This window comes from Emydura macquarii, unplaced genomic scaffold (genome assembly GCF_026122565.2).
Source record: "Emydura macquarii macquarii isolate MOO-44397 ecotype Brisbane River unplaced genomic scaffold, CSIRO-AGI_Emac_v2 contig_587, whole genome shotgun sequence".
NCBI classification, from domain to species: domain Eukaryota; kingdom Metazoa; phylum Chordata; order Testudines; family Chelidae; genus Emydura; species Emydura macquarii.
The window spans coordinates 12563526-12576695 of NW_027130724.1; the positions used below are offsets into that span (position 1 = coordinate 12563526).

General features: G+C 45.2%; 2 protein-coding genes across 2 annotated transcripts in view; one reads left to right on the forward strand and one right to left on the reverse strand.

Moving 5' to 3' along the window:
* The window catches only part of PSMA1 (proteasome 20S subunit alpha 1), a 505652-nt gene that overhangs the window by 431418 nt on the left and 61064 nt on the right, over positions 1–13170 (forward strand). The gene's annotated exons all lie outside the window — the stretch shown is intronic.
* Positions 1–13170, reverse strand: part of PDE3B (phosphodiesterase 3B) — a 238160-nt gene that overhangs the window by 224209 nt on the left and 781 nt on the right. Inside the window, exon 2 of the mRNA XM_067540721.1 lies at positions 6089–7286. Within this exon, the coding sequence (XP_067396822.1) occupies positions 6089–7114 (1026 nt within the window). The 5' untranslated portion in view covers positions 7115–7286. The remainder of the gene's footprint in view (positions 1–6088; positions 7287–13170) is intronic.

The following is a 13170-nucleotide window of genomic DNA, read 5'->3' on the forward strand; positions in this document are numbered from 1 at the left end:
TTGACAAATGCAATCTTGTCCCACTCATATCCATTTGGAGCACTGTTGCAAAAATCATTTTTCTACCCCATTGTTTTGACCAGGTCATCCCCACCCTTTCAATCCCCCACTGGCTCCTCCTTCACTTTCACAGCAAAAATAAGATGCTTGTATTCACCTTCAAGGTCCTTCACAGTCAATCCCAATCCCACCTATCATCTCTCATTTGTTATCGAGCCATCAGTGCTTGCCTCTGATTGAACTATGATTACAGCCTCCACAGCCCATTTGTTAAATTTTCAAACAAGCACCTTTGTGCTCTCTCCTATGCTGCCTCACACATTTGGGAAGTGTTTCCTGTAAACAATCACAAATTACCTCTTTACCCACCTCCAAATCACTCATTAAAATTCTCATCTCCCATGAAGCCTACAAAAAAAATTTGATAATGGTTAGGCTGCTGGTGTGCCGAGACCACTGCCTATCATATGGACTAATACTGTCTTGTGGTTTTCTTGTACTTCCCTATTGGTCTCTCTGTATCCATCTTGTCGTCTTATACGTAGATTACAAGCTCTTTGGGGGTAGGGACCTTTTTTTGTGTGTGTGTTTGTACAATGTGCCTAGCACAATGGGGTCCTGGTCCATGACTAGTTCTCCTAAGTATTGCAATAATACAAATTAATTATTAATATAAGCATACCTATCAGATTAAAACAGGAGCCCACCTCAATCTTACAGTTTAAATCAGATATTGAAAGCAAAGTGGGTGGCGGTCTTATATAATGGATTATTACAGTAGTGAGTAGCATGAAATATTAATTGTTATGTACAAGTCTCACAAATGTTCTTTTTTTAATATATTAATGTTCATATTTGTGAGGATGAGGATGAGGTTAGAATTGGAAGAGTAACCAAAAAGTAGTATGATTTGAGGACAATTTTAAGACAATGAGCTCACATAGTACTATGAGGCAGTATGGGAAGAGGAGGAGCCATTTTGAGAGCATGGCAGGCAAGCAGAGTTTAGAAAAATGGGTGCTAGTGTGGGGGTAGCTGGTAAAGGTCAAACATCTCAGGGCCTCAAAATTGAGGAAATGTTTAAAGGTAAGTAAGAGGACTGAAAAGAAATGTTATATTATAAATACACATTACATTATTTGACCAACCAACAACACTAGCAAAGAGTAGACGGGCTTCATCTTATTACTTTGCTTTATTGTATGCTCTGTTTAAATATTATCTTTAACTGTTCTTGTATAAAGTTAATCCTAAATATGTTATATTAAGTAGTGAAAATGAAAAATAATGCAATTTGGCCCTTAAGCAAAGTAAAATATATGAGCACTTCTCTTACTGGTTGGAGTAGATGAGAGAGTGTGCATTTGTATCCAACTGCTAATTTCATATTTTAAAATATAAATTGAAGATAAAAAATAGTGTATGTACAAAAGAAAAGACAATTAAAAAAATCACAGAGTCCCTGTTAATATGACAATATCACTTTTTTTTATATTATACCTGTTGTCAGTCATTGCAACCATTTTAAAATAAATTTTTTAAAAAGACAGCCTCTAAAATTTGCACCAAATAAAATTAGTTAAATGTAATTTATTATTATTATTATGATCATTATCATTATCACTATTATCATTATTACTGTAGTGCTATGGGCTCCAACTGATTTCAGTGTTCTACTTTTTTTATAAAATGTACTGTAAAAATATATAACAACAGATATACCCTACCCCAAAGAGCTTACAATCTAAACAGGTAAGACAGAAAAAAATCAAAGTAGTTTTATACCACTTTTACTAACTGGAAATGGAGACATAGAGACTAAGGCCCCAATGCAACAAGGTGTTCAAATACATGAGTAATTCCATTAACTTCATGTTAACCTATCTATTTAAACTTCTTGTATTAGTTCCTATATGACAGAGAAAGTCTATGGTACAACTGGGAATTGAATCCAGATCTCCAGAGCAGTATTTTAACCACATGACCATCCTTCATCTAAGTACAATAGGGTGAAAAGAAAGTAATTGCTTCCGTGAAACATGCTAAGTTTCCTGCATATCTGAACAAGTCAGACAGTCAGGAAAAATTAGCTTCATTTTTTAGAGCATTCACAATTTCAATCACACCTGACCTAGACATAAAAAAATCAGGAAAGAAATATTTTTTTCTGCAAGACAGTATCTTTCACACCGTAGATCTTGTTTACTCAATGAGCCTAATCACATCCCATACATATACCTTTGATAGGAAGAAATACATCTACCAATACATAGATTAAAAACAAGCAAACACCTATTATAGTACTTTTCAGAACAATAAGCCACAAACATATTTGACATTTACAAGGCCTGTAATATTGACCACAGATCCCAGCTGGATGCGTACAAATAATATATTATACTATACTCAGGCAAGCAGTCCCGTTGAAGTCCATTTCAGTGCTCCTGTGAGTGTTTGCAGGATCAGGCCCTTAGGAACTGATTCTGCTCCCAGTGAAGACCAGATAAAACTCACTTTGACTTCAGTGGGAATAAAATTGGAGTAACATACTAACATCTTTAGGGTACAAACACTTTTGATTACTTGTCATGTAAATATTTATTTATAATAGTAAATAGTTATTTATATAACACCAAATAATATAACAACAAATAAGTAATGAATGCAACACTGGGCTCAAGATGGACACAGAAATAAAGTTACATGACGTTTGTTTACTGTAAGTGCAGATTTAAAAAATGTTTAATTTATTGCAGTGAAGAATAGAAACACACTAACATGTTCAGTGCTCCAAGTGTCTCAAAAAACTGTGCTTATTTAATTGTAAGTCTACATTTCAAATCATACTACATCATATTATATGCCCCTTTTACTGTTTTGTATTTCTTTTTTATTCATTTTAATAACCATGTTTACATTTTATTTAATGTTTCTAAAAATAAGCCATTACAGTGTAACCTATTTTAAATGAGGAAAACAAGAAAATGAGTTGTCTGTTTTTCAGAATGGTGTTGTTAGCTATGTTTACAGCAGATGCAGGAGGCAAAACACTCCAGAATACGATGTCTAAAGACAGCTTGGATACTCATTGTCATAAACAGCAAAAGCATACGTAATTTCTAAGCATATTTCAGCTGTATAGTTCCCATACTCGTACAAAACAGAGCCTGATCCTGCAGACATTACTACATGGGCTACTCAAGTTAGGAAGCATTTACAGGAACAGGTTTATGGGGCCTGTTCCTGCTCCCACTGAAGTCAAGGACTGCTCAAACTGATCTCTGTTGGAGTAGAACTAGACACATACACATGAAGCTGTGTCTCCCTCCAACCCCGTACACAGACCTCTTCCCTAGTATTAGCTTTTGCCCACTACTGGAAAAACAGAATATGAACCCAATAAAATTATTTTCTCACGATTTTACAGACTAAGCAGAACACAGGTTGTCAGTCATAACTATTCACAATTTTTTCCAGACTCAGTCAACTCTCTGCAGTTTTCTTATTTTCACCCATAGTACAATTCCAATATACAACATACTATATTAATATTCTTACAAAACATCACCATAGTAACTTAGTGCTCTCAGATTACTAAAACACATTCATACCATTGTGGGTTTATACTACATTCTTTGTATTCTGAACTTTTTAAACAGTACTCATTAATCTCTATGTAAATTAACTACTTGAAAATGTTACTATTGCAAAAAATGCATATTATAGATCTTTATTAAATATTTTAACATGCAACCACAATTCTTTAAGAAACCTTAATTCTCTTCAGAGCATGTAGTTTATATTTTGATTCCATGCATTCCCTCTGATTCAATAGTGGTACTGTAGTAGAATAGCAAAAACCATTCAAATAAGCATAAGGTGTCAATTCAATTTTCAGATAAAAGTCTCAAGGTATTGAGGGTTTAAAAAAAAAAAAAAAAAAAAGATTTGGATATATTTTACATTTTATTAGCTCTGCAGTGACCATCTTCTCTGAGTCAGATGCAAAATAACAGGATTTAACTGCTTTGTCTTTACACCAGCACTGATAAAATACTGAACAGAAGGAAATGTATTTCTAAATCAAAGTACTCCTGATTTGTGAAAAAAAATCTGTTACTACTATTTAAATTTTCCTTAATAAAACAGATATTTTCTGTAAAGCATAATCCACTGTTTAAAAAAATGTAGGAAACTAAAGGTCTACAACATGCTGGTTTTATTCACTTTTATGGAAATGGAAAACATCAAAACCTGGATGTCTACAAGCTATTATGCTTTTACCAATACCCACAACTTCAGCATTTGTTAAATATTCAGTGTATTTTGTTGTGGTTGGAATATATTATGTTTCTCAAACACTAAATATCTATAGTTTGGCTTGAAGTTTACAGAAACTTTTAGAAAATCAGCTTAATATCTAAGACAGTATTTAATTATATTATAACTAATATCCTTTACCATCTATAAAAAGGTTTAAAAAAACCTACTAAAACAATTTGTTTTTTTCTATACTGCTGATATTCCTCTAACACAGAAGCTATTCACCTGAAGTAAAATACTATATTGACTATGTAACTGGAACAAAAGAGGGAAGGGCAAGTAAATTTCTAATTACTCTGTTATATTACCTATATATGTGAAAGCTACCATAGATACAGTGTTTAAATGCGTGTTCATATTATGAATTTTATCAATTTACAGCTTAAAACTGGCTACATAAAACTACTTCTGAAACCTGTTACAGTATACTTGAACTTTAAATTGACCTATACCATTGATACAGAGCCTCAGAATTTGAATCTGAATTGTATTTCTAAACCAGCTATGTATTCCTCTGCAATGTAAATGCACAAAGGAAAGATTTTTTTTTTCACACTTTTCCCTTCTTGGCTTCAGACTCACCGAATAAATTACAGTAGGGGAGGGAGCTCTAGCAAACAATCGCATCAGATACATTAGGAAATACACACGAGAGCAAAACTAGACAAGCTTCGTTTATTTAGAACCTCTGTGTCTCAGCTGCCGCACCAGATGGGGCTTTCTGTAACAATGTCCTCGTGGCTTATAAGCAAGGTTTTGTTCATATGTTTATTTTTTAAAAATAAAATACCATTTGTATTCTCCGTTCTGTGACGAGATGATTTTCCATTTCAAACAGCCCCCGGACCAATTCCATCAGCAGCACAACTCAGTGTTCTGGAGCTCACGTGCAATTTACAAGATATAAACAGACTCAACCCTCACATGGAGTTTGCACTACAAGATTTGCAGTGCAAATGGTTTTGTCCAAAGTAGAAATGAGCAAGACTTGCATAAAAAAAAAAAAAAAAAAACCTGAATGTGTTATGCATCCTTCTAGACTTGACTCAACAGTTCTCTAACCTTAGGACGGTTCCTACACCAAATCAATCCAAACGCGACGTTGCCTTATTTGGAAAGAAACAACATTAACTTGGTAGAAAAACAGACATTCGTCACGTACACATCTGTAGCAACCAGTTGACAAAAATATTCCCAAACACCTGATTTTTCCCTGGTGCTTGCAGTCAACTGGAAAGAAAAAGTAGGAAGAAACTAAGTGCTGTGCAGCTAGAAAGCTGAGGTTTCATTCTCCGGTGTAGTCTATCGGAAGCTGAGAAGGTGGCTTTAGAAAAGCCACAATCAAAATAATAATACGGTATCTGATATCTGAGAGGGTTGTGCTTAAAACAAAAGTTACTTTTATAGTAGCTAAGGTCTGCCAACCTGACACACAACATCCAAGCCCTGTATCCTGCAGGGAACTGCGTCCATTTACAAATTGAATCTTAAAGGGTTGCACCGAAAAAGGATCTCGCACAAGCGCAGAGATGAGCTAATATGCGCGTTAACTTCTTTTTTTTTCCCCCATGTATCGCCTTAGGGAAGTGTTGACACGTCCCCCTGCAAACACCCCAGGCTGTGCGGGGGGCGCGCGCAGGCGCGCGCGCACACACACGTTGTTGCGCTGGTTCCTCGGAAAGGTCTGAAGTTTGGTTTCCTCTCCCACCCGCCCCTCCCCCCCGCCCAGCGCTGCCCTTCCCCCACCCCGTTTTGGGGGACCTACCTGCTCTCTGGAAATGCAAGGCAACGAGGGTCTCCTGGACATTTTGCAGCTGCCGTAGTAGCTGGTTGGCGTCTCCCCTAGGGACACACAGCTAGACCTCCTCCTGGGTCTGATCACGGGCACTTTCTCCTCCACGCTGGGGAGCCGCGGGTGGCGATGCTGGTGCTGCGCTCCCCGGCTCTGAGCAGAGAAGATGCCGCTCTGCCAGCCCAGCAGTGCCAGGAGGCAGCCGGCCACCCCGACCGAGCCGGCCAGCAGCGGTCTGAGGGCTGGGGGCAGCGCGCTGAGGCTGGTGAGCGAGACCAGCCAGACCAGGCTGGAGAAGACCAAGACCAGGAGGCTTCGGCGGAGCTTCAGGCTGCTCTGCAGCAGGGTCAGCGCAGCCACCGAGCCCAGCACGCTCAGCAGCCTGCCCGCCACCATCTGCAGCTCGGCGGGGCCCTGCGGCCAATCTCGGGGCCCTTCGGCGGGCAAGAGCCACTGCAGCGCCACGAAGTCCCCCGAGTAACAGCAGAGGGGCAGAGCCAGCAGCCACCAGAGGCTGGCGGAGCCGCCGCCGCCGCCGCCGCCGGCCTCCCCGCGCTTGTCCCGGGCCAGGTAGCAGGTGAGGAAGAAGAAGGCACAAGCGATGCTGAAGAGGGGGCTGAGGCAGTGGCACAGCCCCAGCAGGGTGCGCAGCGCCGGGGGGCCCCGCCAGCCGCTCTCGCCCGGCCGGCCCCAGGGGCTGCTCCTGCCGTAGGCGAGCAGGAGCGAGAGGACAAAGGCAGCCAGGGCGCCCAGGCTGAGCAGAGCCCGGGAGGAGGCGGCGGCGGGGAGCAGCAGCAGGGAGAGGAAGCCCCGGGGAGGGTCCTGCCTCAGGGGGGTCACGCAGCCCTTCACGTAGCCGTTCCGCAGGCTCTCCGGGCCGCCGCCGCCGGGGCGAGCCGCCGGGGCAGCCCCCCCACCGCCGTCCGGCGGCTGCTGCTGCTGCTGCTGGGGGAGTTTGCTAGGTCCGTGGTGGGAGGCGGCTTCTCTCTCTCCCCTCATGGTGGTGCGGCGGCGAGCGTGGGTCGAAGTCAGCTCCTTCCCCTCCTGCCCGGCGCTGCCTCCCTCATCTCCGCCGGGGAAAGGCTCTCGGGTCAGCCGCGGGCTCCTCTCCCCGACCCAGCGCCGGCGGCGGAGTCCGGAGCATGGCGGGTAAGCGAAGGGGAAAGCGAGACTGAGGAGAGAGAGAGAAGGTAAAAAGTCTCTCTCCGAGGCGGGTCGGCGAGCGGGGACTCGCCGTCGCCTCCCCGCGCCCACCGGCTGCAACGGCGGCTGGCAGGCGCCCGGAGCAAAGGGGGGGGAGGGGGGAGAACGGGACAGAGCCCTCCGTGCAGCTGCACACGGCGTGCGCGGAAGCGGCGGCGGCGCCACGCGCCTGCAGAGCGGTTGGATTCTAACGGCCGCACAGTAGCGGCTCGCTCCTGCCGGGCAGGGGAGAAAGGGAGCGCGGCGCCCGCGCGCCAGCCCGGGTTCTGGCTGCTCCAGTGCCCGGCTTGCAGGGGAAGGCTCTGGAGCGCGAGTCCCGGGGGGAGGGGGGCGGGGGAGTTACAGCGCGGACAGCTCTGGCACCGCTCACTAGGCTCCCTGCTCGCTCGTTAATCCTCCGCCCGCTATCAGTTACTCCTGACTCTTACACAGGCGGTCGGCCCCAAGACTGTGCGAGGCTCCTCTTCTTCCGACTGGGCCCCCTGCATGCACGGGCTGGGCCCATGATGCAAGATCCACCCCCCCACCCCACACACAGAGCGCACAGAAGCCTTTTCACCTGCCGACAGGACTGTGAGAAGTTCAGCACAGCCTTATAAAATCTGGACATTTAGGCAGTCCCTCTTAAAAACTGTGGCCACTCAGCCTGGGGAGCAAACTGGACAAATGACCCAGTGTTTACTTTTCTTGCCTTTGCACATTACTTTCTCTCCTATTTTTCTTTTTTTACTTGCTTGCCTCAGTCCCAGCACAAATTGGAGAAGATTATAATCTTAACATCCTCAACTGTCTGAAGCTCTAAATAGGGACATTTGAGCAGTGGGGAAAAGGAACAGTCAAATAGATTTTTGGAGAAGTAGTGGGAAAGTGGTACATACATATTTGCTTTAAAATGTACCGTCAATCTGAAATAGTTGACATGCATAAAAATAGAATTTTACTCTTTAAAGATTACCACTGTATTACTATAAAAATACATGAGGAATAGGTTTGGTTTATAGTAATTTCCCTTGTTTTTGTCATAATGTTTACACTTATATACACTTCAGCCTAAAGTGTTGGGACAGGCTTGAAGAGCCACACTACACAATTTAATTATTTACTTTTTTAAAAATTTCATGTGAAGCTTCCCCATCACTACTGGAGTAGGTAGAAGCTACAGGCAATATAAATACTTTAAGCAGCATTCCTCTCTTTTCCATTTAATCCCCAATATCCTCCGAGCGGACTGCCTGGTGACAGTTGTGATCTCCGATCTCCTTTTCAGTTCTTTTTATGAGATGGGCATGAAATCTTTCTAGAACCTCTAATAATTTAGTTATGGTCCTGTTTCATAATTACATACAGTATACAATAAGGACCTGATCCTGCACTTCATGCTAATGTGAGTAATCCTTGAAGACCTAATTCTGCAAGCATTTGCACATGTACTTAGCTTTACATTCATTTAACTCTCCCGTTGGTTGTATTATGGTCCTGATCCTACAATTGGGGCTTTGCACAAATGCAGAGATCTGACCAAGTGCAACAATTAACTGAATCAAGGCCTTGGTGACACCCAGAGAAAAAGGTAATTTTTTTCAATAAAAAGTGATGATTCAGCTGAGACTTTAATGGGATTATGTTTTCTTAAATTGTGGAAATTCACATTTTTTCATAAATATATATTTAGCAGTGTGTAGTCAGAAGTGTCCATTACACTTCTGTGAATTACATGCCTGTTTAAAGTGTTGATATTGTTCTGAAGTCACAGATGTGCATCTAGGAGTGAAAGTTACAGAAGCTATCTTGCATATTAAATTATTGGAAAGGACAGATTTAGGGCCCAATACTAAAACCCTTACACAAATCTATTCAACATTATATTTTTGCATTTAGCTTTACTCATGAGTAGTCCTATTAACATCAATAAGCCTATTCATGAGTAAAGTTAAGCATATACATAAATGTTGGCATGCTTGGGGCCTAATATAAAATGACTAGGTACTACATTCTTACTATGCAGATATCTTTCAATATTAGGTTCTGTTTAATTCAGCTGTAAGTAGACACTCATGGAAGTGCACTCTTACTGAACTAAAATCATTTAGACAGTATAATCAATATAAAATGTTTATTTTACTTGCATGTTTGTCTGCATGGGCTTGTTTTGTAATTATTACATGTATCTATGGAATAATTAAACTTGATTACAGAGAGATTTCTGTGCACAAAGCATCTGCTTTATCATACTCTAAGCAATTTATCCATTATTTCCATAGTTATTTATTTATAGTTAGTAACACCTTGTGACAGGATGCTGGGAGAGACCAGGCTGATTCAGCCCCCTGCCACTGGTGTCCTAATGGATCCCCAAGCGCTGGGTCGGCAAATGGGGCTCTCCACCCTTCAAAATCCCTGGCGCATACTGCAGTAGGTAAGTGCAGCCTTGCATCCCGCTGCTCAGGCCTACCTTGAGCGGGTCCTGAGGGAAGGCACTCCCCACCCACCGCTCACCCCGCACCCTCCAGATCTCTTCATCGGACCTCTGCCCCACGAGGCCCCCCATCTGCCTCCTCCACACACCCCGAGCCAGCTGCAGGACCTGCAGCCAGCGCGCTTCTGAACCATGCCACAGGCACATCTCCACACACTCATGCTCCACACTCTCCATTTCCTTGCCCTCGTGTCCTGCCTGACACCAAGTGGCGGGACTTCTTACCACCTGTCCAGGGCAAGAGATCCCGGTGGGCCAGCCTGTATTCCACCTTGGTTCCATGGCCTGCTGAGGATATTGGCTGGCAGCTCCTTCACAGATCCATGAGCATGGTACATATACCTGGCATGGTTCACCCTCTGTCCCGAAGCCTGTAACTTTTGTGGCATGAGGGAGATCCTGGCACACATCTACCTGGAGTGCGCCAGGTTGCAGCCCCTATTCCGGCTCCTCCAGACCCTCCTCCTGAGATTCTGGCTGCACTTCTCCCTTCACCTCCTCATCTACATGCACCCCATCCCTGGCCCCACAAATTTGTGGGACCTCCTTCTCAACCTCCTCCCTGCCTTGGCCAAAGTTGCCATCTACAATACCAGGGAGAGGAGGTTGGCCGAGGAAGTGCTCTGCGATTCTGGGGCAACCTTCCGTTCCTCTGTCCGATCACGTCTCCGAGCAGAGTTCCTCCGGGCCGCGTCTGCTGACTCCTTGGCTACCTTCGAGGAGCAGTGGGCACTGTCCAGGGTTCTTTGCTCCGTGTCCCCTTTAGGTTCCTTCCGTTTAGCCCTTTGACCTCCACACCCATCCCTGTTTTTTCATTCATTGTTCTCCCTAATTAATTGAGTCCAGGTCCTGTAGCTTCTCCCCTTAGGCTGCAGGAGGGGCATTTAGCTGTGGGTGGGCACGAGGAACATCCTGGTACTCAAATAGTAGTACTGGGGATCTCTGTGACCTTAGGAACTGGTATCCCGTCTTGCTTCTCAGCACAGACTATAAAATCATTGCGAAGGCCATCTTGCTGCAGCTAGAGTCCGTGCTGGTGGACGTGGTCCATCCTGACCAGACCTACACCGTCCTGGGCTGTACCATCTTTGACTATCTTTATTTGGTCCGGGACCTCTTTGAGCTTGAGTGCAGGGATGGTCTGTCGTTCGCTCTCCTTTCCCTGGATCAGGAGAAGGTGTTCAACAGTCTGGACCACAGGTATCTCCTGGGCATTCTGTGGACATTTGGCTTCAGGCCCCAGTTTGTGGGTTTTCTCCAGGTGCTGTATGCTTCCGCAGAGTGCTTGGTCAGGCTCAACTGGATCCTGACTGCACCGGTCAGTTACAGGCACAGGGTGCGTCAGGGCTGTCCACTGTCAGGCCAGCTGTATACTGTGGCTATTGAGTCCTTCCTCCATCTTCTCCATACGAGGCTGGCGGGGTTGGTGCTCCATGACATGCTCCTCATGGTCCAGGACCTGGGCGACCTGGTGCGATTGGACGCCTGCCAGGCTGTCTACTCAGCGGCCTCCTCCGCCCGGGTCAACTGGGTCAAGAGCCTGGCCTGATGGTCAGGGTGGGTGGTAGGCGAGCTCCCTCCCACCCATGCTTCAGGCTATCCAATGGAGTGCAGATCCACTGCCCTATCTGGGCGTGTACCTTTCTGCCACACATCCTTCGCCACCGAAGAACTGGCAGGATTTGGAGGGCAGGATGACTGAGCAGCTCTGGAGGTGGACAGGACTGCTCCAGTGCCTCTCGCTGTGGGGGAGGGCACTGGTGCTTAACTAGATAGTCCTGTCCATGCTCTGGCACTGACTCATCACCCTGGTCCCTACCCTGAGTTTCCTGGCCAAACTCAAGAAGAAAATTCTGGAGTTCTTTTGGCCAGGACTGCACTGGGTCTCTGCAGGGGTCCTGGGTCTCCCCCTGGAGGAAAGGGGACAGGGCCTGTGCTGCGTCCGCAGCCAGGTCCACCCTTCCACCTCCAGGTCCTGCAGAGACTACTTTATAGTGTAGGTAGTCCAGCATGGAGCGCACTGGCACACAGCTTCCTCCGCCGCCTCTCAGGGCTCTGATATGACCGGCAGCTCTTCTATCTATCTGGAATATGCCAGGCTGCAGCCCCTATTCCAGCTCCTCCGGAACCTCCTCCTGAGGTTCTGGTTGCACTTCTACCTGCACCTTCTGATCTACGCACACCCCATCCATGGCCCCACAAAGTCATGGGACCTCCTCGTCAACCTCTTCTTCACCTTGGCCAAGGAGGCCATCTACAACAACAGGCCGAGGAAGTGCTCTGCAATGGTGGGACCTACTTCCGTTCCTCCATCCGATCACATCTCCGAGCAAAGTTCCTCTGGGCCGCGTCCGCTGACTCCTTGGCTACTTTTGAGGAGCAGTGGGTGCTGTCCGGGGTTCTCTGCTCGGTCTCCCCTTCAGGTTCCCTCTGGTTAGCCCTTTGACCTTCAGTCCTGTCCCTGTTTTTTCATTTGTTGTCCCGCATAATTAGTTGAGTCCTGGGCTCGGTAGCTCCTTCCCTTAGGCTGGGGGAGGGACTTTTAGTACTGGTGTCCTAATTAGAGGGAATGGAGAAGGCTGAGTAAACCCTGCACAGAATGGGTTAATGAGGAGCAGCTGTGGGGCTTGTTAGACCAGGCATTATAAAGGCTCCCATGAAGGAAGTTTGGAGGCAAACAGCCAACAAAGGGAGAAGCTGCAACAGGAGAGTGTGCTTCTCTTGACCTATAGCTGGAGCAGTAAAGCTCCTGGAGCAGTTAGACCACACTGTATATTAATAGATTGTGGTGGGATATAAGCTATAACTAAAGAGCACTGGTGGGAGCACAAAGCTGACATCTGTGCGTGGTTTGTGGGTCCAGAGGACCTGATCAGCAGGGGGGCCTGTATGTGGTTTGTGGGTCCAGAGGACCTGACCAGCGGAGGGCCTGTATGAACCTGCTACACACCTACAGACCCTAATCATGGATTGGCACCCCACTGGGCTAGTGGACGTATAAGCATATGACTAAAAGAAGGTCCCTGCCCTAACGAGTTCAAGTCTCGTAATAGAAGTGTTTTATTTCAAGTTAAGGAAAAACTTAGCTTGAGTCATTTGGACTTTTAACAAAATTCAAATAGTGTTACAATGTGTGATACAGACCTAGCTTGATAGCTTATTTAACACAGGATTATTTATTAGATGTAAGGTGGTATGGAGGAGTATTTACTTCATGTAGTGTTGGCAGGTCAGTGCCTTAAAACAGATATGGAATACTGAGTAACAGGAAATGGAAGAGTACTTAACCTAAAGTTGAAGGAAGTAATTCATATCATGGTCCTCTAGCCAAGTCATTTTTGTGATGACTATTTTCTTACTGGGAAAAAAAAAATTC